Source organism: Carassius gibelio, chromosome B7 (genome assembly GCF_023724105.1).
Source record: "Carassius gibelio isolate Cgi1373 ecotype wild population from Czech Republic chromosome B7, carGib1.2-hapl.c, whole genome shotgun sequence".
In the NCBI taxonomy this organism is placed as follows: domain Eukaryota; kingdom Metazoa; phylum Chordata; class Actinopteri; order Cypriniformes; family Cyprinidae; genus Carassius; species Carassius gibelio.
This window is the reverse complement of record NC_068402.1, coordinates 27984746-28008270: the sequence shown is the minus strand read 5'-3', so window position 1 is coordinate 28008270 and position 23525 is coordinate 27984746. Positions and strand designations below refer to the sequence as shown.

The following is a 23525-nucleotide window of genomic DNA, read 5'->3' as shown; positions in this document are numbered from 1 at the left end:
AAATGTTAATGATCTGGGCTCTAAACAGAGTAGAGAGCACCTTTGGTACATAACTGCTGCATGGTTAAAGAACAACTTTACAGTTGTTGGGTACAAACTCAAGACAGGAAGCACTGACAGAGAGGGTTTGCAAGTCCCATACTCACTTGAGTGATGCCAGGGCTAAAAGCAAAGCGGGTTTGAGTGTCATGACCCTTAAGTCGGCTGTTTGAAGCGTCTCAAAGAGGGAGCTCTTGAGAGCTCTCAGGATTATAGACAAGTCCCATACTGGAACTGTGCTAGAGCAAGGAGTGTTTAACTGCTGAGCACCTCTAAGAAACTTAAGTCGTTCCTGGCAATTGTCCAGCCAGCCTTGAGAGAATGATTCGCTGCAATGGCTGCCACATAGACTTTGAGTGTATCCAGCAGCTCCTGTAAAAAGGTTAGCATGTGGGACATGTCACATGATACCATATCCTGATTCCATGCTGAACACCAGTCACTGAAGACTGACCACTTGAGGGCATAAAGGTGCCTTGTAGATGGAGCTTTAGCCTCTAAAATTGTATTACTTACTCTCCCTGGGAGTTGGGTAGACTCCCATCGAGTGGCCAGACATGAAGGCTCCACAGTTCCAACTGGGGATGCCAAATCTTGCCCTGAGCCTGCAAGAAAAGGTCTCTCCTCAGTGGTATTGACCACAGTGCTGTAGATAGCAGCTGTATCATCTCAGATGACAGACTTGGTTCCTCCAGAGAGGGGCCAAAATGAGGAGAGAGTACTTTGTGTGCCTGACTTGCCTGATAACCAAGGGTTCAAGGGTGATCAGAAGGAAGGCATACAGATGGGTGTTGAGTTTATCATAGGACAGAGCATCCTGCTGTCTTGAAAAATTGTTTGGGCAATGATAGTTGTATTCAGAGGCGAAACGGTGGACCTCTTGCCCTGCCGAAAACTGACCAGATCACCTGAACCAAGGGGGATGTAGCATCCACCTTCCGGTAGCTACATTGTTTCTTGACAGCATCTATGCTCCCTGCTTCAGTCTGCCCGGAACATGAAACGCTCGTAGTGAAAGGAGTTCTCTCTGTGCGCAAAGCAGGAGACATCGAGTCATTCTGTGAAGGTGATGTGACCTGAGGCTGCTTGTCTGTTGATATAGGCTACCACAGTCAAGTTGTCCAAATGGACCAGGACATGGTGCCTCTTTAAGGCTGGCAGGAATGTTTTAAAGCAGCTGATATATAGGCGTCGCTTGTGGGTCAACCAGGAGCCTGAGCTGGAGGCGCCCGACATAACAACCATCCTTCTGTAGGTCGTTCCCAACTGTAGGCTGGGAGTTGTCCATGGGTCCAAGGGATGCTGGCTTTTAGCCAATATTGAAGGGGCCGGATCCCCTGAGGGGATGTGAATAATACCTCTGAAGCAAGGTGACCTGTGAGGGAACTGGAGTGAGAAACCTTGTTCCATGGTTTTTAGAATCCAGCTTTACATGTCGGGGATGTCTTGCCAAGCCAAATGCCAGGCGGCAAGCGGTTACTTTCCTACTTTTTCCAGAGCTGCCTTCATTTAAGAAGGCAATTCGCAAGCGGAGAAAGATGAGACTACTGCTCTCTGTAAGAGCATTCTGTTTTATTTGATCGCACAGTCTCTGCATGGGCGCTCCTCAGACAGGTGACGAACTCACTGACTTTCTGCATTGTGCAGGAATTCCCCGCATGAGCCACACTCGCGATGCAACTTATGCAACAACATTGCAGAGAAATTGCTCAGGAATTGCTCTTACCATGCAGATAGCTGCAGGGGAAGGCTTCTCGCTTCTTCTGCTGCCGGGGTTCTTCTACAATGATTAGCTGCAGGCTGAGCTTCTATCCTCTTCGGCTTCTTGATTGCAGAGTCAGCAAAGAGATGATCTCATTGCTGAAGGAGAAGATTCTAATGAGATAGCGCTCCATGCCAACTAATATAGTGGTCGGCCCCGCCCCTTCTAGCAGGCTCGTCCGCCATTGGTTTGTGCAGCTTTTATTCAGCAAGGATGCATTAAACTGACACTGATCAAAAGTGACAGTAAATACTTTTACAATGATACAAAAATCTTTTGCTTTTGAACCTTCTATACATTAAAGCATCCTGAAAAAAATACTAAGCAGCACAACCATTTTCAGCTGTGATAATAGGAAAAGTTTATTGAGCAGTAAATCAGATATAATTTTAGTTCATATTAGAATGATTTTTGAAGGGTCATGTGACACTCACAACTGGAGTAGTGTTTTTTGACAATTCAGCTTTTCGACAAAATTCTTATCGACTCCAAACTTTTGGACAATAATGTAACAATAGTAATAAAAAATTAAAATAAAAAAATTACACATTGGCAAATAATTAGATATGTTGCAGATACATTATGTATCAAGACTTGTACATTTAAAAGCCAATTCACAACGCACAGACAGACGCTGACAAACCATAACAGATACATTTGTCTGTTGCCATTTATCTGTGCTCATATTCACTGATTGAACTTGTTGAATTGGCATTATATTGGGGCTTGGAGTTTCTGAGAAGTGACATTCTGTGATCTGGTGACCATCAACGTTGGTCTGCATCTTTTGGCGGGGTGTGAATTGGCCTTAAGGAATCTGAAATATAGTCAATAATTTTTTTTTTATGTGTGCAGAATGATCTTAGAAACTAAGAAATTCAACATTTCTGAACAACCAGTTCTTCACAACTTCTCCAGTTACATGTGACCCTGACGCAGGAAAAACTTTGGGTTTAACTATTCACTAATTTCCATTTTTCATAACTTCCTTATCATTCCAATGGCTATGGTCCTAAAAATTTACCTCCATCATTAATAAAAGCTGAAAGGAAAAACCAACCATACACAATTGTTTTTTTTTTTCTGACCGCTACATAGTTTTTGCAGTGCTTGTAAAGGTTCATATCTCCACAGCAAACCTCATGATCGAGCACCATCTGAGGGGTTCTTCCAAGGCTTCACAAGCCAGCAGTGGACAGCACTGTGTTCCGTTGCTTCTTCCAAAGTTCCACGTCTTTCCCCAGAATCCTCAGTCCCTGCCAGGCCATATATTGTGCTGTCATCTGTTGCACGCTAATGAAAAGTCACGGGAGACAGCAGTTGTGCATGTGTATGTACTTCTACTTTTAAATGCATTATTTATATGCTGTGTGTAGTGGACATTACATGCAATGAATACAAGTAATATGCAGTCTGCTAATATGCCTGCATATAGTATGGCCTACTCATATCTCCACCATTATAATAAAAAAAAAATACTGTGGGTTAGGTTCCCCCTCTCTTTAACCAACGGGATTGTGTGGTTTGAATATTTACTTTTTCATATATGCGGCAAAAACCAGCTTATCCATGTTCAGTAACTCAACAACCGACCAATATAAACACACTGTTGTCCAAAGTAGAGATTGTTCAAATCAAAATCTCCTTCCTGTCTACTAACGTTGGGCATATTTTAAAAAGGGTCTCATAATATTTATTTAAATGCACACAATTCATGTTGAGGTTGAATCTTTTTCTTCCATGTCAAACATACAGCTTTTCACCTAGACGTGTTATATTGCCTGTTTGTTGTTATTTAGCTTTGGAGGCCAATTCTGCAAAATCCAAGCCAGGAATTCCGCATTAAGGTCTTTTAGGACAAATTTATTGTGGAATTGCTCTTTGATATGGTTTTGAAGTGTTTTTGAGGCTAAAACTGTCAGCTATTAATGGAAGTTTGCTTACAAGGACTAAGAGTACCTTGAGCCAGGATGAGAGGAAATGTAACCCGAGGCAACAGCACCTCACAGTTTATTACCCCACTGATACAAGGGCTGTCTTAAATTCATATTGTCCTATTTAACTGACACCCAGATTACAGGAGTTGCAATGAAGCCAAACATTTCTTTGTATAAGATTGATCATTTGAATGGTCATCTTCCAATTTAAGATCTCTCAAGTAATATGATAAAAGCAGTAAGTTGAAGGTAATCACAGTTCTGATTGTGGCAATGAATTTATAATTATTAATATAAACTTATTAATCAGTGGCCACGTTGTACTAATTTGTTTTATTTTTAGTTAAACCATGGCCACGATTGAATTAATATGCAGAAACTAATTAAGTCTAGGAACAAATTCCTAAAGGTCATTAATTGATAGACTGGACTTGAGTCATTTTGATTGCTTGTGGATCATTGTGATGTTTTTATCAGCTGTTTGGACTCTCATTCAGACGGCACCCATTCAACGCAGATGATCCACTGGCGAGAAAGACATGTAATGCTATTTCTCTAAGAAAAAAAAAAAGATGCCACATCCTTCCAACTGCAGCTTTGCTTTCTCGTTCAGCACAGGTGGTAAACAGCTCTTAACACACACACACACACACACACACACACACACACACCCCATTAGCTTTTCATTAAGCAGTCACACTTGTGTTCCTCATGCTGAAGATCCTCCTGTGCCATCCGGGCTAGCAAGGCCTCCCAAAGCTAATTTTCCCAGACATTACCAAATACTTGTGCTGTCTGTTTCCACAAGGCTCCTTCAGCTTGGTAACTCAAGAATGAAACAATCGGTGCAGTTATGTTGTTTTGAGTCATATCATTGGGGTCGAAGGATGTGTGAGCCGTGCTTTGGTAAGTGTGTGTGTTTTTAACAGCTTGCTGACTGAGTACACGTTTACTCGAGAAGACAGGAGGACTGTGAGCACATGTAAATGTGTGGAAAACAAAAGCCCCTCGTTAATATGTAATTAAAAGATGTATGTATAAATAGATTAATGACATAACTGAAACTGAATCGAAGAGTGATTCAGTTTGATTAATTACAGCTGTTGACTCTCCAACAGTAAAAACATGGCATGCAACTCTCTCTGTAATAGGACTTTTTTTTTTTCAGTTTCCATACAACATTGTTTTCTACTAAACCCTGACAAAATAAAAGTGTATTCAAGAGTGCTGTTAGTATACTTCTTCTAAACTGAAAACAAAATATTGATATACTGATTAAACTTTCAGTAAAGTGCTTATTAAAGATATATAAAAATGTATACTTAAAGGGATACTCCACCCCAAAATGAAAATGTTGTCATTAATCACTTACCCCCATGTCTTTCCAAAACCATAAAAGCTTCGTTCGTCTTCGGAACACAATTTAAGATATTTTGGATGAAGACCGGGAGGCTTGTGACTGTCCCATTTATTGCCTAGTAAATTACACTGTCAAGGTCCAGAAAAGTATGAAAGACATCGTCAGAATAGTCAATCTGCCATCAGTGGTTCAACCGTAACGTTATGAAGCGATGAGAATACTTTTTGTACATGAATAAAACAAAATTATGACTTTATTCAACAATTCCTTTGTCAACAGTCTCCCCGTGTCATGTCAGCTGTCTGATCACCCTGTTTTTCGGTGTGTGTTTTTGTTTATGTCGTCATTTCATGCGCACATGGTGTTTTGTTTTGGTTTTGATCGTTCGTCTTGCAACTATCTGTGGCGTTCCTCCCTCCCCCTCATTACTACAGTTTCCGCTTCTAATTGTTTGACTCCACTCACCTGCATTCAATGTTTGTCCATCTCTTCCTCTATTTATTCCCGTCTGTCGCGCCAATCGGTGCCAGATCGTCGTTCGACTACAGCCCATGTGTAGTCATTCTGTCTAGTCCTGCTCTGTCGTGCCATTGTCTGCTGCTACTGGTTTTGTTTTGCTTTTTCTATTTTTTCCCCTCCCTCATTTACTAGACCGGACCCCTATACTCCTCAGAAGTGTTTTGGTTTGCTCCGTGACGGGCTCTCTCGTGTTCTCCTCCCTCCTCCACTTCCTACGCGGCCGCGCCATCGGGCGCCCCCTGCCGGGTGTTTACGAAAGGACATTCAAGCCTCTTATTTTCCTGCTGGACGTTTTTCTATTATTTCCCGGCCTGTTTTTGTTAGTTGGAGGGAGTTTTTCTTTTGGATTTTTTTTTGAATAAATTCTCACACCATACCTGCATCTGTGTCCAGTTGTGTTCCTGACAGAACGATCTGGCCAAGATGGACACAGCAGGCGCAGATCCTGTCAGAACCGCAGTCACCCAGCAGGGTGTTCTTTTAGGCCAGCACGAAGCCAGATTGACGAACACCACAAGGGAGGTGGAGTTCTTAACCAACCAAGTGGCTGAGCTGACCACCCGCATCCAAGAGCTGCAACGAGAGGCTGCAAAGGGTGGTGCAGCTCACCATCTTCCTCGCCATGAGCTTGAGCCCCGATGCAATAACCCACCACCCTACGATGGAGACCCCAATTCCTGCCGGGCCTTCTTGTCCCAGTGTTCGGTGGTGTTTGCCTTGCAGCCACGCACATACGCTCTTGAGATGTCCAAAGTGGCTTATGTATTGACTCTTCTAACTGGTAAAGCTAGAGACTGGGGTACTTCCGTCTGGGAGACTCAAGCCCCTTGTTGCGCCTCTTTTAAGGATTTCCGCCAGGAGATGGAGAGGCTATTTGACCGCTCTGCCAGAGGTCAGGAAGCGGCTGACCAGCTAGCACGGCTCCGTCAGGCGGGTCGCTCAGTAACGGACTACGCTATTCATTTTAAGACTCTGGCAGCGACCTGCGATTGGAATGAGGGGGCCTGTCGAGCTATGTTCCGTGCAGGGCTTGATGATGACATCCAGGATGAGCTGGCCACTCAGGACTTGCCACGGGACTTTGACGATCTCGTTAATATGGCGTTGCGGATCGAGGGTCGCCTTCGCCGCCGCCGTCAGCGCCTGGCAGTTCGTCCACCCTGGAGGACCGAGGAGTCGTCACCTGTTTCCCCCACCGAAACCACTGAGCCGGAGCCTATGCAGGTGGGGCGCCTTCGGCTCACTCCGCAACAGAAGCAGCAAAGACTCACCCAAGGGCTATGTCTGTATTGTGGCAAGTCCGGTCACTTCGCAGCAGGCTGTCCGTTAAAAGTCAAGGCTCACCAGTAAAGAGGGGGATCCTGGTGAGCGCTACCCCTTTATTGCATTCCCCCTCCTCTCGCACTCTCCTTCCTGTCTCAATTCAGTTTGGTGATATTTCTAACTCCTGTGCAGCACTGGTTGACTCGGGAGCTGAGGGCAACTTTATGGACCTCTCCCTAGCCACCCGTTGGGGGATTCCTGTCATTCCTCTTCCTGAACCTATTCCTGCCCGTTCATTGAATGGCACTTTGATCACCACTGTCTCCTATGCTACCCCTCCTGTCAGTCTAATAGTCTCGGGCAATCACCGTGAGGTAACCACGCTGTACCTTCTTGAATCCCCGAGTGCTCCCATTGTCCTGGGGCACCCGTGGTTGGTGCAACATGGCCCTCACGTGGATTGGTCGAGCAACTCTGTCTTGTCTTGGAGTAAGTTTTGTCATGCGTCTTGTTTGGGTGCTGCCTCTTTTCCTGTGTCTGTGTGTCCTGTCTTACAGGTGGAGGCTGCTGATTTGAAGGGGGTCCCAGTGGAGTACCACGACCTGTGCCAGGTGTTTTGTAAGTCCCGGGCCACCTCGTTACCTCCACATCGTCCTTATGACTGTGCCATTGAGCTCCTCCCAGGCACTTCTCCGCCCAAGGGTCACTTGTTTTCCCTTTCAGGCCCTGAAAGAGAGGCCATGGACAAATACATTAATGAATCCCTCAAAGCCGGTCTCATCCGACCCTCTTCATCTCCTGCAGGTGCTGGCTTCTTCTTTGTCAAGAAGAAGGATGGCTCCTTGCGTCCTTGTATAGATTACCGAGGCCTGAATGACATCACTATTAAGAACAGGTACCCCTTGCCTCTTATGTCGTCTGCCTTTGAGCTATTGCAGGGAGCCAAGGTCTTCACCAAGCTGGACCTTCGAAATGCCTACCACCTGGTTCGTATACGTGAGGGGGATGAGTGGAAGACAGCTTTCAACACGCCCACGGGACACTTTGAGTACCGGGTCTTACCATTTGGTCTGACCAACGCCCCAGCTGTCTTCCAGGCCCTGGTTAACGACGTGTTGAGAGACATGGTGAATCAATTCGTCTTCGTGTATCTTGATGATATCTTGATATTTTCCCCATCTCTGCAGGTACACACTCAGCATGTTCGCCAGGTGTTACAACGGCTGCTGGAGAACCAGCTCTATGTTAAGGCGGAGAAGTGCGTTTTCCATGCCCAGTCGGTTCCGTTCCTGGGGTTCGTTGTTTCGGCAGGGGAGATCAAAGCCGACCCCTGTAAGGTAAGGGCCGTTGCCGAGTGGCCAGCTCCTGACTCTCGTAAAGCTCTGCAGCGGTTCCTGGGGTTTGCCAACTTCTATCGGCGGTTCATCCGGAACTTTGGTCAGATTGCTGCACCTTTAACGGCACTCACCTCTCCCAAGGTACTGTTCAAGTGGAATACTGGGGCACAGGAGGCCTTTGATAAATTAAAGTCCCGTTTTATCTCTGCTCCTGTCTTGTCTATTCCAGACCCTGAACGTCAATTCATTGTTGAGGTGGATGCCTCAGATGTCGGTGTGGGCGCGGTCCTATCTCAGCGGTCACACGAAGATGGTAAGGTGCATCCCTGTGCCTTCTTCTCCCACCGCCTGAGTCCCCCAGAACGGAATTACGACATAGGTAATCGGGAGTTGTTGGCAGTCAGGCTGGCTTTGGGGGAGTGGCGTCACTGGTTGGAGGGCGCAGCTCAGCCCTTCCTGGTCTGGACGGATCATAAGAACCTCGAGTACATCCGTTCGGCCAGGAGGCTGAGCTCCCGACAGGCTCGCTGGGCCCTCTTCTTTGGTCGGTTCAATTTCACCCTGTCATACAGGCCCGGGTCCAAGAATATCAAGCCCGATGCACTCTCTCGTCTTTTCGAGGCTCCTGAGGGGAGGGAGTCTGCAGACACCATCTTGCCCAAAGGGGTGGTGGTGGCATCCCTCTCTTGGGACATCGAGAGACGAGTAGAGGAGGCTCTACTTAAGGGTCCTGTGCCGAAGGGGGGTCCAGCGGGTAATCTCTTTGTTCCCACCAAGTTGCGCTCTGAAGTGATCCAGTGGGGTCACTCGTCCAGGCTAGTCTGTCATCCAGGAGTCCGGAGGTCGCTGGCTGCCATCCGTCAGCGATTTTGGTGGCCATCCATGGCCAAGGATGTCAGGCAGTTCGTGGCTGCCTGCTCTGTGTGCGCTCAGAACAAGACTTCCAATGCGCCCCCCGTTGGTCTGCTCCACCCGTTGCCCATCCCTTCCCGCCCCTGGTCACATTTGGCCCTTGATTTTGTCACTGGCCTCCCAGAATCCATGGGTAACACCGTCATTCTTACGGTGGTGGACCGTTTCTCTAAGACGGCCCATTTCATTCCCCTTCCCAAGCTCCCCTCTGCCAAAGAGACTGCTCAGGTGATGGTTGATCACATATTCCGGATTCATGGTCTTCCGGTCGATGTGGTCTCCGATAGGGGTCCCCAGTTTGTCTCTCGGTTTTGGAGGGAGTTCTGTCGGCAGATCGGGGCCTCTACGAGTCTGTCATCAGGTTTCCATCCCCAGACCAACGGGCAGTCCGAGCGGGCAAACCAGGATTTGGAACGCACTCTTCGCTGCCTGGCATCCCACAATCCCAACTCCTGGTGTCAACAGCTGTCCTGGGTAGAATACGCCCATAACTCCCTTCCGGCTTCTGCCACAGGTATGTCCCCATTCCAGTGTTCTGTTGGTTATCAACCTCCCTTGTTTCCCACACAGGAACCCGAAGCTGCGGTCCCGTCTGCTTTGGCTTTTGTCCGACGGTGTCGACGCACCTGGAAGAAAGCTAAGGCGGCCTTGGCCCAGGCTAGTAGGCGGACCAAAGCAGCGGCCGATCGTCACCGGACTCCTGCCCCCCGCTATGTGTGTGGTCAAAGGGTATGGCTTTCCACCAAGGACCTGCCTCTCAGGGTAGCCTCACGCAAGTTGGCACCCAGGTTCATTGGCCCATACCGGATCACCAAGGTCCTGAGTCCGGCGGCGGTGCAGCTCAAGCTCCCTACCACGCTTGGTCGGGTACACCCTGTTTTCCATGTTTCCAGGGTTAAACCTGTGTTCCATTCCCATCTTGTTCCATCTGCCCCAACCCCCCCTCCCCCCCGTCTAGTGGATGGCTCCCCGGTCTATACGGTGAGGAAGTTGCTAGATGTCCGACGTAGGGGGCGGGGCTTTCAATACCTTGTGGACTGGGAGGGCTATGGCCCAGAGGAGAGGAGCTGGGTCCCGGCCCGGGACATCTTGGATCGGACACTGGTCGAGGACTTCTACCGGCGACGAGGTGAGCCCCTTCCTGCGGCGCCTGGTGGCGTCCGTCAGAGGGGGGGTACTGTCATGTCAGCTGTCTGATCACCCTGTTTTTCGGTGTGTGTTTTTGTTTATGTCGTCATTTCATGCGCACATGGTGTTTTGTTTTGGTTTTGATCGTTCGTCTTGCAACTATCTGTGGCGTTCCTCCCTCCCCCTCATTACTACAGTTTCCGCTTCTAATTGTTTGACTCCACTCACCTGCATTCAATGTTTGTCCATCTCTTCCTCTATTTATTCCCGTCTGTCGCGCCAATCGGTGCCAGATCGTCGTTCGACTACAGCCCATGTGTAGTCATTCTGTCTAGTCCTGCTCTGTCGTGCCATTGTCTGCTGCTACTGGTTTTGTTTTGCTTTTTCTATTTTTTCCCCTCCCTCATTTACTAGACCGGACCCCTATACTCCTCAGAAGTGTTTTGGTTTGCTCCGTGACGGGCTCTCTCGTGTTCTCCTCCCTCCTCCACTTCCTACGCGGCCGCGCCATCGGGCGCCCCCTGCCGGGTGTTTACGAAAGGACATTCAAGCCTCTTATTTTCCTGCTGGACGTTTTTCTATTATTTCCCGGCCTGTTTTTGTTAGTTGGAGGGAGTTTTTCTTTTGGATTTTTTTTTGAATAAATTCTCACACCATACCTGCATCTGTGTCCAGTTGTGTTCCTGACACCCCGTGTCTCTCCACATCCCTCAAACTGCCTATGCACTTCTGTGTCAGCCGTGCCACAAGGATGCGCTGTTTTCTTAAGTAAAATTAAGTATTCTAAGGAAACTTGGCTAGAAATTGTGTAGTAAAAGGTGAGTTTAGCAGTTTAGAATAACAACAGACTTCCCATAAGTTCATCTTTAGTAAGGTTATATAGTTGCAATAGATTAGAAAACCTTAGAAGAAGACCAGTGTATACTTTTACAAACTAAAAAATGGGCCAGTCCTAAAAATTGTTAAATTAAAATAGTACAGTTACAAGTATACTCACTACATAATATATGTTTTGGAAAATATCCTTGGACTCAAGTTTACTTATTAAAATCAACTTGAAGTATACTTATTTTTCTTAAGGGAATAATTTTAAATACAAACACCAACCCCACATATCTACTCTATCCATGTCCGATTTTGGTTTTGTCTGGACTCTGTGCGCTTATTTTTCTTAATGGAAATCATTTCTGCCATTTCCCAATAGCGTTGGCTACAGCATTAGTTCGCGTCCCTTTGCTGTTAAAAACTCTGACAACTAGAAAAGTGCAAACGAGGCTTCAAGTTCGTCTCTTGAGTTCATATCAGCAGTACAATCTGTGGACAGCTGTACAATAGAGCCTTAACAGAGACAGTGACTTATGAAACAGCCATCCGACTCCCTGCTGTGTGTGTTTAACCCTTTCACAACTAAACCAGATAAAAAGCCAGTCTCTTAGGAGGATGAAAGCCCACGAGCGCGCTCAGAAATGGTTTTCCACACGCAGCCCGAGGTGAAGGATTCCTTCGATCTTAACGCTTTTGTGTTCAGAGGCCTGTCGGGTAACTTCAGGAATGCTGCTCAAGCACGGTTTTTTGACATTTCCCCATTGTGGCGGCCTCCGCTCGCATCCAAGGCCTTGTCGTCGTTTCAGGAATCTGGAAAACACTACAGGAGGAATGAGAGGAATTTTGCACTTTTCTCAGTCCCTGTTCTCCTCTCTCCGATTCAGGTCGTCCCCATGGCCGGGGCCCTTAAGTTTTCCTTTTGTTTTTCTTTTTGAATGGTGACCAACAATAACAACATCCCATAAACAATGGAGTTAGTTGAGTTGACGGGGGGTGTGGGGGGTGAAGTGTTATTGCGTTTGGCAGCTGCTGCGCTGGCAGGCTCTCGGCTGAGGGTTAGCAATGTGCTCTTTGTGGTAGTGAGAAGAGATATTATGTCAGTTCTTGGATATGCGGCAGGTCTCGCGGGACAGAGGACTCTGCATCCTCTAGTAAACCCCCTCTCTGTTCCTTTCTCACATGCGTTCATTTTAACAGGCACAATGCCACTGAATCAAATAACTCACAGTTCACAGATAGGCTATTTACTCACACATGATTCATAGAAAACCATCAGAAAGCAAAGTTGGTGTGCTTAATATTCAATTAGCTTATACAATACACTTACAAAAAGTGGTTTTGTAGAAAGGCCATAGAAGAACCATTTCGGGTTCCCCAAACAACCTTCCAGTTTAGAGAACAACCTTTAGTTTAGGGAACAGTTCTTCTAAGCAAATCTATTATAAACATGTTGGCTGTTTATTCGGATTTTTGTGCAACATTGTTTTTTGGACCCTCACACCCAAATCGGTTGTGTATAAAGGGGCAGGGCCTTGGGTCTCTCTGGTGCACAGGTGCTGGCCCTGTGTCGTTGCCATGACAACAGGGCTTGGTTGGCACAGGGTCCTGGCCGAGGTGTGTGCTCTCAGGTTACAGATTTTGCAACTTTTGAGGGCTCAAGGACTCTTCAATTCTTATAACACAAGACATGTAATCAGGAACAAGAGCTACACAAATATTACAAAAGCACAGTTGAGTGGAAATGTATTAACATGAAGGTCCCCAGTGTGAAAATAACAATGAAACAAAGCTGTAGTGTCAGATTAGAGGTTTTCATTATAGGTTTCTCACATATGCAAGCAATTTGATTAAAAAATATATAAAGCATGGTGAGCTATGCGAAGTTAAGATTCTGCTATAGTATTTGTGAAAGAATAACTGAAGGCTGGATTTCTTAAAGCATTCTTCTCACATGATCAAGGAATGACAGAATGAAGTGACCGCCATCTAGTGGTCATATATTTGTAAAACAAAACGTTCAAGATGTATATTTTTATTCATAATCAGAATGCAAACAGCAAAATATGTTACTCCATTAATACACAAGCTTAAATATTAAAAGTGATTCATGAACATAATATTTTGAAGTGCTGACTAACAAAGCAAAAAAGTTTACATTTTTATTTTATTTGAACTCATTTTAGTAATTCGTTCTTTCTAGTTTCAATCACATTCCCACACAAAATCTACACACACATTAAGATCCATACATCCTAAAAGTCTCATTTGATGCATGGTTGCAAAGAATTAATGTGTTTGTCTCAAAAACTCGAGCGTGGCACATCAGTCCTCCTGTTTATTCACTCAATTTTCCTCGGGACACTGGAATCATGATTTTGGCTTGAATGGATCAGACCAGATCTTCACACCTAATTCAAATAAGACACATAAATGTCGATTAAATACAGAAACTAATGTCTGTTAAAAGCATTCACATGGGCCTAATGCAAATAAACTGTAACAGAGAATACATAATCCTACTATTTAATGATCCTATAAATCTAGTGTGTGATATGAGAGGTCACATGTATGTGTACAGTAGATGACACAATGACTTACCAGCAGGCTGCACATCTGCTTGATTGATTCCGGCTCGATTTACCTTCTGCATCTGTTCTGCAATTACAATGACACAAATGCAGACAGCATTAAGACAAATACTGGGGCAAATGCTGACACTTTTTAGGGTAAATCTCACAAAACAAGCTCTCTCCACTTTACTAGTAGTATTATCAATATTTTAATGGTTAAAACATTTTTACTTTATAATAACAGTGGCGTTCCATGTTATTTTATTATCACTAGTATATCTTTTTATTATTATTATTATTAAAGTTTTAGTAATTTTGTTACCTTGTCTTTATTATTATTTTTATTATTATTATTATTAATGTCTATATTTACGTTTTAATGTTAATTTTTTTGTTTTATTTATTTTTTTGTTATTTTAGTACTTCAAATAAACGTTGCCTTGGCAGCTAGATGAAATAACATACATGATATATAGTTTATTTTATTATTAATTTGTATGTTTTTAGTTTTAGTTAGCAATAACTAAATGATGGTGTTCCTCGTTAATTTATTAAATGATTTTTTAGTGCTGTTTATTTTTCCCCTAACTCATTAAACAAATTATGGATTACAAAACGCAATATAATTATACTTGATAGTTACTTTAGAGTGCTTTTCTTTTCTTCTCCTCCTTCTTTTTTTATTGTTGTTGTTGTTACATTGCTCAAATTTTTTTCCTTTTATCCTTTTATTTAATTCAGCGTTGATTAACAGCATTATTAGAATAAGGTAAAGTATAAATTGTTTACAATAATGCAATAACATGTGTAATAACGCGCATTAATGTTTTCACTTACTGAAGAAGTTTACTAACAACACACACAAGATGCATGATGTCATGATGATTGTGTCGTGTTGTAATAAACACTTACTGTAGTCTTCAGTGTGAGTGAGAGGATGGAAGAAGATCGGATAAAAGGCCACCGCGACTGCTGCAACGAAGCCTCCAAATATGAGCGTTATCCTCCTGTTAGCAGACATGATTATGATTATTTAAAAGATTGATTCACCTCAACCGAGGACAGTCAGGAATAAACTCTTCAATGCTCTTCCGGGGGAATATTAAAAACAAGTTTAAAGTCTGTTATTATCTAACAACTGTTCTACATTGAATATTGCTTATATTTAAAAGTATTTTTATTTGAAGTGTAATATACATAAATGTGATATTATACTGGTAAAGGTGTATATTGTGAGCTAGCAGTATCGCAGAATATTATTTTCCCGCGGGTCTTTTATGTTGTCGCGAGGTCTCCCGTCATGCCGTGTGTGTGTGTGTGTAGTGTTGCTGTGTCAGTGTGAGCACGAGCAGGGATCTCCGTCTCTCATCGGTCATAATGTCCGGCAGTAACTCGTACAGACTGCGCTGCTCTCTCGCCGCGCACGAGATGGATGTCAGAGGGCTCGCCACCGCCGCGTTTCCCCACGGAGCCTTTGTGTCCGTGTCCCGGGACCGAACCGCGCGGGTCTGGGTACCAAACCCAAGGTACAGCTCCAGCTTCCTCCTGCTGTCTGTCTCTGAGACCGGGCTACTTTCCGTTTCATTGGTTACTAAGCTGAGTGGCAATACGTTTTCAGAGTTAGTTAGTTAACGTTAGTTCATGTATTGAGAGGGGTTTTCAAATCGAGCGAAATCTGGCAACTCATAGCACCATAGCTGAAAGAAAACCGACCGGGTTTGGTTTCCTGACAGCGACCGACTATGAACCGTTAAAGGAGTAGTTCACCCGAAATGAAAATTAAATCATTTGTTCACTCTCTTGTTGCTCCAAGCTCTTATAACTTATTTCACTCTCTGTGGAAAACAGCAGATGATCAGGAACCGGTTCACTTGAATCTTTTCCATACAGTGAATAGAGACTGAGTCTTTCTGCCTAACGTCTGCTTCCGTGTTTCACAGAAGAAAGAAAATCATTTTTTGGGTCAACTGTCTCTTTAAACTTCACTAAGCGTTCTCTTTTTTCACTGAGATTCAGTTTAGAGAAGATGTATTATTATTTTTTATTAGTCTACAGCACTGCCAAGTACAAAATAAATCTTGTAAACAAGATTTGTAATGTAAATAGAATAGATAATAAAGAACATTACCAATATCTGTTTATCTCTTCTGTTTTTTTCTTCTGCAGTGGAAACCAGGTTTTTACAGAGATGCACTGTATGAACGGTCACTCAAACTTCGTGTCTTGTGTGTGTATCATCGCTCCTAATGAAACATACCCCCGAGGACTCATCGCCACTGGAGGACACGACAACAACATCTGTGTGTTTTCACTAGATCGACCAGACCCTCTGTTCACCCTCAAGGGTCACAAAAACACAGGTCATGATATATTACAGTGATGTTACTACGTGCAGGTTGTCTTTAAATGCCACTCTCGAGCCATACCTGATGTTTTTTTGTGTTTGTTTACAGTCTGCACACTCTCAGCTGGCAAGTTTGGCACAATCCTAAGTGGCTCATGGGACACGACAGCCAAAGTCTGGCTTGGAGAGAAGTGCATGATGACTTTACAGGTAAAGTGGCATGGTTTTTATGGTATTGCGATTTGGCTTATTGTGATAAAAAAAAAAAAAAATAAAGACAGAGAAATAAAGTTGTACTGTAAAAAACATAACTGTACAATGCAACTTTGACAATGCAGTGATAATTTAAATTGCAAACATATTTTTAATCATGAAATCACATTTTGATATTTTTGTTGACACTGTTAAAGACTTTGATGCATTATAAAGGTATTCATAAAGTATGTCCTAATGCGTTAAATCTTTTCATAACTAATTGTAACATAACATAAAATGAATTATAATATTTGCAGATTAACATAGATTGTTTGTCTTTTTAAATGCATTATACATTATGAGGGTCTAACAAAAAATGGACAATTATTATAATGTATTATAACTATGGTTATAATTATTATTGAGATAATACATTGCATTATAAAATGCATTAGATATTTAAACATATAATTGTTTTTGTTTTTTTCCTGCAAATCATGCAGCCCTACATCACAGCTTTTCTTAAATGATGTTGTTGTTTTTCTTCTCCCCACACTGTACATTAAAAAGGGCGATCAGATATACTCCCATTGCCTGGAATCTATTTCAGTAGAGTGTGAGTGTGTGCTGCTGACTGGTTTCTTGTGTAATTGCTGCTCCTCAGGGACACGCCGCTGCTGTATGGGCCGTAGTCATTTTACCAGAGCAGGGCTTAATGCTGTCTGGATCAGCTGACAAGACCATCAAGTTATGGAAGGCTGGACGCTGTGAGAACACCTACACTGGTACAGTGGTGCATTTGATACTTCTCATGCTTTCCACAGTGAAACAATGTTCATGTGATGCTGAATATAGACAGTGTGGAGCTCGTTTAGTTTGATCAGATCTCCAGCAGGCGTCATGAAATGCAGGTTTTGACTCCAGCTGTGTGAGATCTTTGTCATGTGTCTGTCCTGCAGGTCATGAGGATTGTGTGCGAGGGCTCGCTGTGATAAGCGACGTGGAGTTTTTCTCCTGCAGTAATGACGCCAGCATCAGACGGTGGATGGTGACGGGTGAATGTGTGCAGGTTTACTATGGTCACACCAACTACATCTACAGCCTTGCGGTCTTTCCTAACGGACAAGGTGCTTACTTTCAGTTTTGCTGTAGGTTCGATATGGTGCTACATATTTGTGCATAAAATCTTAATTATTTCCTGTACTGTCTTCTTTTTTCCTGTTCTAGACTTCATAAGCACGGGAGAGGACAGGACACTGAGGGTCTGGAGGAAGGGGGAGTGTTCCCAGACTATCCGTCTTCCTGCCCAGTCGGTGTGGTGCTGCTGCATCCTGCCTGATGGAGACATTGCTGTGGGAGCCAGGTATACTTCTTGTTTGTTTCATGTATCTAAACTATTTGCAGTTTATTATGCTGCATGACCATTTCACGTTTCTCTGAAGCGATGGCGTTATCCGCGTGTTCACCGAGAGCCAGGAGCGTGTAGCAAGTGCTCAGGACCTGCAGGCTTTTGAGGATGAACTCTCCAAAGCCATCATCGACCCCAAGACTGGAGACTTGGGTGACATCAACATAGAGGACTTACCTGGCCGAGAGCACCTGAATGAACCAGGTGAATGGATTGAGCTATATTTTGAACACATGTAGCATTTTCAAGAATGTTCAGTGTTTTATTATTTATATTCACATATATATATATTCTGAGAATCTATAATTCACTAAGTTTATATATCGCAATTCTGACTTTATAACTTGCTAATGCGAGTTTATGTCATGCAATTTTGAGAAAAATCAGAATTATGAATGTATATCAATTACTTAAAAAAAAAATTATTAGTGGCAGAAACGGGCTTCCATAAATTATTGTATTTATTAATATCTTGATTTAGCTTAGGCTTTTATTTGAATTTTAGTTAAAGTTTTAGCAAGTCTGTTATGCACTTTTGTCATTTTGATTAGTTTTTGGTTGTTATTGTCTGATCAGTTTCTAGATAATTTAGTACTTCAATTTATTTTAGTTCATTTCTAATTTATGTTTTAAATCTGATATATGTATTTTATTGTATTTCAGCTTTTTCTAATAACAAATTATTTTGAGTCTATCTATATCTTATAATAACAACACAGAATGCTATAGACGGTTTCAACGGCATCAACATAAACAAACGTTAATGCGCGTGAGCGCTTTTGTGGACCTAACTTAACTTCCGGTAGACTCCAAATAGAATCAATAACAACAACCAAGTCCCTCTAGAGTAGATATTTTTTGATAACAAACAAAATGTGTTTGCTGCGTGGATCAGGCGGACTTAATGAAAATGCTAATTCATTATTTGCCAGCAGGAGATGTTTTAAAGCACAGACATAAAGCGCGAGAAATAGAGGTTTCCCCAGTAACAGCTGTAAACAAAGCAGAGCTGGTACGCTCACACGCTGCTTTATCAGGCATATAACATGCAAATCTTCTTTCAGAAATACAGCGATATAAAAACACCTATGCCTCGTTTTGATATTTAAACATAAATGTAAGGAATTATTATTATTAAACGTGCAGTACGTTACGTAATGTTACGTTACTCATGTTTATTTAACAAAGCCTTTTTGAAAATCGATCAGTTTTAAAATTGTGGCGAATCTCCAAAAATAAATAAATGTATGGGAAACACATCCCGCAGCACAGCCACCTGAGACCAACTTCAGTCTAACTCATCACCTTGGCTTTAACTGCGTTTGTAGATGGCACGCAGCCAGACCGATATACGCAACACAGACCGGAAGTTAACTTAGGTCCAGGCGCGTGCGCCCGATGAAACCGTCTATATTTTTGTTGTTAGTTTTTTTCTCATAATAGATTACTATTTAGAAAACAAATATATCCTCTTAACTGCAAAAATGTATGTATTAAAAAATATTAGGGCCGGGACTCGATTAAAAAAATTAATCTAATTAATTAGAGGCTTTGTAATTAATCGAAATTAATCGCATTTTAATCGCATATAAATATTTGACCTGAGAACAGTGAGAAGTAATTTTTTTTCACATGGATTTATAGTATACCATTGAATAATGACTGAATACATAAGCTTAAGCAACAAATTAGTTTATTTTTGTTCAACCAAGTCTAGCAGACCAGTGCAATTTTTGCCATGAAGTGTAGCAATAGCATATTTAGAAACAATTTAGAAATAGTACATTTCAGAAATTCAGGAAGCTTATAGGTGCTGGAACCTTCTGTAAAGTGTTTTTTTTTTAAGTAAAACACAATACTGTCAATTACATTCAGAACATTGGAAACACTGACTATTAGAAAACATCTCTCTGTTGCTTCAGAGGCCATAACATACTAAGTCCAACTCTCAATAACCTTGGCCAAAACAATAAAGAGTTCAACATAAACTGTTGCACCAACAAAATAATACATAGTTCAAAATAAAGTGTAAAGTCCACGCTAGCTGCTATATGTTTTGCGTTGTGGTGATACTTGATGCTCGATGTGCTGCTGCAGGGATATGCGAACGCTAGTTGGTGCTTCAGTATAATCGGTCCGCCGAAACTCATCCAGTGAGAAACGTTCCGCGGTGCAAAAATAAGTTATTAAAAATGCGGGATTTTTTTTTCTGTAATTAATTAATCTTAGTTAACGCGTTATTTTTTGTGTAATTAATTAATCTCAATTAACGCGTTAAAGTCCCGGCCCTAAAAAATATGTATTATATTTAGTTCATTATAATAAATGTTTATTTTTGAATTATTGCTGTATATACCTTCTATCATATAATGCTGTTATATTATAGCATGTAACCATTTTGCTGACAGTATTATTATTGTATATGAGTAGGAAATCGGGATGGCCAGACGCGGCTCATAAAGGAGGGATCTAATGTTGAAGCGTATCAGTGGAACATAAGTGATGAACGCTGGGTGAAGATCGGGGATGTAGTGGGCGGGTCATCCCAGCAAAATTCAAAGCGAGTGATGTATGAAGGCAAGGTGAGACCCATGCTATTGATCCAATAGATGTTGTGCATAGTGTGGAAGTATGATATAGTCACTGTTAGCCTTCAGCTGCAGTTTTTATTGAGAAGTAATAATGGTCAACACTGGTAGTTTGTTGTGTGAGAGCTCTTACATGTCCAGTGTTGACTTTATTTGCGATCATGATGTAACCCTTGTGATTTCCCTGCCTACAGGAGTATGACTTCGTCTTCTCTATCGATGTGAATGAGGGAGGTCCAGGCTTGAAGCTGCCTTACAATGTGACAGATGACCCCTGGCTGACAGCTCACAACTTCCTGGAGAAGAACGACCTGAGTCCCATGTTCTTGGATCAGGTGGCTAATTTCATCATTGAGAACACTAAAGGCCACACTCTAGGCCCAGCACCCTCCTCGGCCACAGACCCCTTCACCGGTAACCGGAACGATATACATTGACATACGCACAACTGTCAGTCAGAACTGAAGTGTGCTTCATATCCCTCCTGTCTTCTCAGGTGCGGGACGCTACATTCCGGGTTCAGTAGGTGGCGACCAAGGATTTGGCGCTGATCCTTTCACAGGTGGGCCTTTTTGAATATCTTTTGTTATATGCTAATATGACATCAAAGTTATGAGAGACGTTAATGTTTGTTTAAGCAGGCGGTGGACGATATATACCTGGATCAGAATCCAGAGGCACAGTGTCTTCAAGCGGATCTGATCCTTTTACTGGTAAAATACATGCAATACATCCAGAGCACCACACGCATACGTGGATCATGTACAGTAATATACCTCTCAATCATCTCTAGGTGGCAGTGCCTATTCCTCTTCTGCTCTGAAAGCTACGACAAACATCTTCTTCCCCAATACAGATGGAGTTATGTTCGAACAGGCGAATACAACTCAGATTCTTGGTAAGTGACACTTTTTACAAATCAGAACTTGACTAAGTCTCTGTTCCAGATATAAGATGGACCACAGGCCTTTCAGTAGGGTTGGGAATCAAAAAATCAATTCCAATTCCAGAATCGGATATTTAGGGGTTGTTTACACCTGGTCACTTCATGCATTTTGTCTGATCGGCTAGTAAATGCCATCCGGAGCGCATTCGAGACAAATAAAAATCTGATTGCTCAAACCACTTCAGGAGGTTGTCTGAGCCACATATTTTATTCCATATTTTGAATAGATTTGAATTGGTTTTATTTTATATTTTAGTTTAAATTTTAGTTATTTAGTTGTGTGCTTTTTCTAAGTAGTTTTTAAGTTTTGGTTTTAATTGATTTATTTGAAGGTATTAAAAGTACTTCAATGTAAATCGTATAACTTTTAAACCCTATGTAACATTTCGTCAATGTAATTTGTAGGTAAGCTTCGAGAGCTGAACAACGCTGCTCCTGCAGACCGTAAACTGAGTGACGCAGCACTGGACTGTCTGGAGAAGTTGTTGCATCTAGTTGTAGACCAGAAGAGTCAGGAGCAGCCCACGGCAGAGCAGATCAGCGTTCTGTGGAAAACTAGCCACTGGCCAGAAGGTAAGGCATTGAGCCTACTTTAACCTACAGTTAAATAAACAATTCACTTTATTAAGACTTAAACAAAGTATCAGTGATGGCAGGGGTGTTCAGTTCTGTTGCTGGAGGGCCATGGTAGAGTTTAGCTGATCTAATTAAACCACCTGAACCAGCTAATCAAAATCTTCAGTATTACTACAAACCTCTGTGGCCTGTTGCATGAAGCTAGCTGAATACAGTTTCAGAATAAGTTTAGAGGCGACCAAACCAAACAGTTCCAACCTGGTTTAGCTCAAGTTCAGCGAGCTCACAAAGCTCAATATAAACGTTCTCGGTCAACTGGATCCCGAGTTTGTGATTAACTCTGAAGCGAATGCATCTGAAAGTGTGACACATTCAGCAAACAGCGGCAAATGAATCAACTGAATTCAATACTTCATATAGATTTAACTGTCATCATTTCCTTCCTCAGACATTGTCTTCCCAGTGTTGGACATCCTGCGTTTGGCTGTGCGCCATCCAGAAGTGAACGCCCAGCTTTGTGGTGGGACTGAAGGTGCCAGTCTTTGCAACCATCTCCTGGGTCTCATGTCTCCTGAGGGCAGGCCCGCAAATCAGATGCTGGCGCTGCGTACTCTCTGCAACTGTTTCTCTGGGTCCCACGGCCGCGCTCTTCTCTTGGGTCACCGTGACACAGTCCTGTCCCGGGCCGGAGATCTCCGCGTCGTCTCCAACAAGAACATCCACGTAGCACTGGCTACCCTGGTGCTCAACTACGCTGGAAGGTTGTACGGTCAACCCACCGAGATCGAGGCGAAGGCGCAGTGCTTATCAGTGGCCAGCACTGCCTTAGAGGTCGTACAGGACAAAGAGGCCATCTTCAGGCTGCTGGTGGCCCTGGGGACCACAGTGGCTGGTGACAGCACCGCAAAAGACCTTGCACGATCTTTGGGTGTCAACTCTCAGATTTCTAAATATGCCCGGGTCTCTGATCCGGCTAAAGTGGGCGAGTGCTGTCGACTAGTGCTTAATGAACTGCAGTGATGTTGTGAAGGTGAACCAGCTTCTCCTTCCTTTACTACTACTTCATGAGAAAAGCCCTCTTTCAGGTCTCTTAAACCTTAATCTATATATCATTAGTTTATATTTAAATTTTCACATTTTGAAGCCGAATGGATCTGAATGAACGCATGATGTGAATAAACACTGGTGATCAGTTGAAATCTTTCCTAAATCAAGGCTCATGTTATTGATGTAGATGAGTGTCCCCAGTGTTTGTGCTGTAATTATGCCCAAGCTGCATATTTTGGTGACATGCTTTCAGTTTCTAACTTGATTTTGTCTTTTTAGCATTTTAAAGCCAAGTTTTCCTTTGTCCTTGGAGTGTTACAAACTGTTTGTGCATATATAAGATCTGTAAAGTTCTCAAACCCAAAGAAATATTCTTTATAAAAGTTAAGTCTCGTCCATGCCTTCCAAAAACGCCTCATTTAAACACGCCTCCAGTTTTCAGTTCAATGTTTATGCAAAGAAAAAAGGCTTAACTTATTCTCGCTGTAGTATTTTCACTGCCATGTCGTGAAGACGCTGTTTCCAAATTAGAGGCGTAACATTTCCGTCACATGCTTGAGGTATTCAGCCAATCACAATTCAATAAGATCATGTTATCTAACAAAGTCAAAATGAATCACCATTCATATCTGATTTTATTTCTGCAATGTGATACTTCTAAATGAAACCAGATATTCTAGTTTGTGCCTTTATTTGCCTGGGCTGTAAAACATCATTCTTTTTACAGAAGGTCAAAAAAGATTTGGAGAGAAAAAAGAAAAAACGTGTG

At 42.9% G+C, this 23525-nt stretch overlaps 2 protein-coding genes across 2 annotated transcripts; one reads left to right on the top strand and one right to left on the bottom strand.

The window, feature by feature from the left end:
* Window positions 1-13098: 13098 nt before the first annotated feature.
* smim20 (small integral membrane protein 20) lies at window positions 13099-14760 on the bottom strand. Its single transcript, XM_052561016.1, has 3 exons — window positions 14565-14760; window positions 13681-13737; window positions 13099-13490 (listed from the first exon to the last, which is right to left on the bottom strand). Exons 1-3 carry the CDS (start codon window positions 14671-14673, stop codon window positions 13450-13452), a joined length of 207 nt encoding a protein of 68 aa, XP_052416976.1. The 5' UTR covers window positions 14674-14760; the 3' UTR covers window positions 13099-13449.
* A 182-nt stretch (window positions 14761-14942) lies between these two features.
* plaa (phospholipase A2-activating protein) lies at window positions 14943-22919 on the top strand. Its single transcript, XM_052561015.1, has 14 exons — window positions 14943-15178; window positions 15819-16012; window positions 16106-16206; window positions 16856-16976; window positions 17151-17318; window positions 17419-17554; window positions 17634-17803; window positions 20030-20181; window positions 20382-20601; window positions 20684-20749; window positions 20829-20900; window positions 20981-21085; window positions 21539-21706; window positions 22158-22919. Exons 1-14 carry the CDS (start codon window positions 15030-15032, stop codon window positions 22727-22729), a joined length of 2394 nt encoding a protein of 797 aa, XP_052416975.1. The 5' UTR covers window positions 14943-15029; the 3' UTR covers window positions 22730-22919.
* Window positions 22920-23525: the final 606 nt, after the last annotated feature.

Excerpts from the sequence above, each read along its gene's own strand:
- smim20 (XM_052561016.1), bottom strand. The coding sequence starts at position 14,673 with ATGTCTGCTAACAGGAGGATAACGCTCATATTTGGAGGCTTCGTTGCA. Across the intron at positions 13,738-14,564 it reads CACTCACACTGAAGACTACA|AACAGATGCAGAAGGTAAAT; the intron begins GTAAGTGTTTAT and ends TTGTAATTGCAG. Across the intron at positions 13,491-13,680 it reads AGCAGATGTGCAGCCTGCTG|GTGTGAAGATCTGGTCTGAT; the intron begins GTAAGTCATTGT and ends TATTTGAATTAG.
- plaa (XM_052561015.1), top strand. The coding sequence starts at position 15,030 with ATGTCCGGCAGTAACTCGTACAGACTGCGCTGCTCTCTCGCCGCGCAC. Across the intron at positions 17,804-20,029 it reads AGAGCACCTGAATGAACCAG|GAAATCGGGATGGCCAGACG; the intron begins GTGAATGGATTG and ends GTATATGAGTAG. Across the intron at positions 21,086-21,538 it reads GAATACAACTCAGATTCTTG|GTAAGCTTCGAGAGCTGAAC; the intron begins GTAAGTGACACT and ends TGTAATTTGTAG.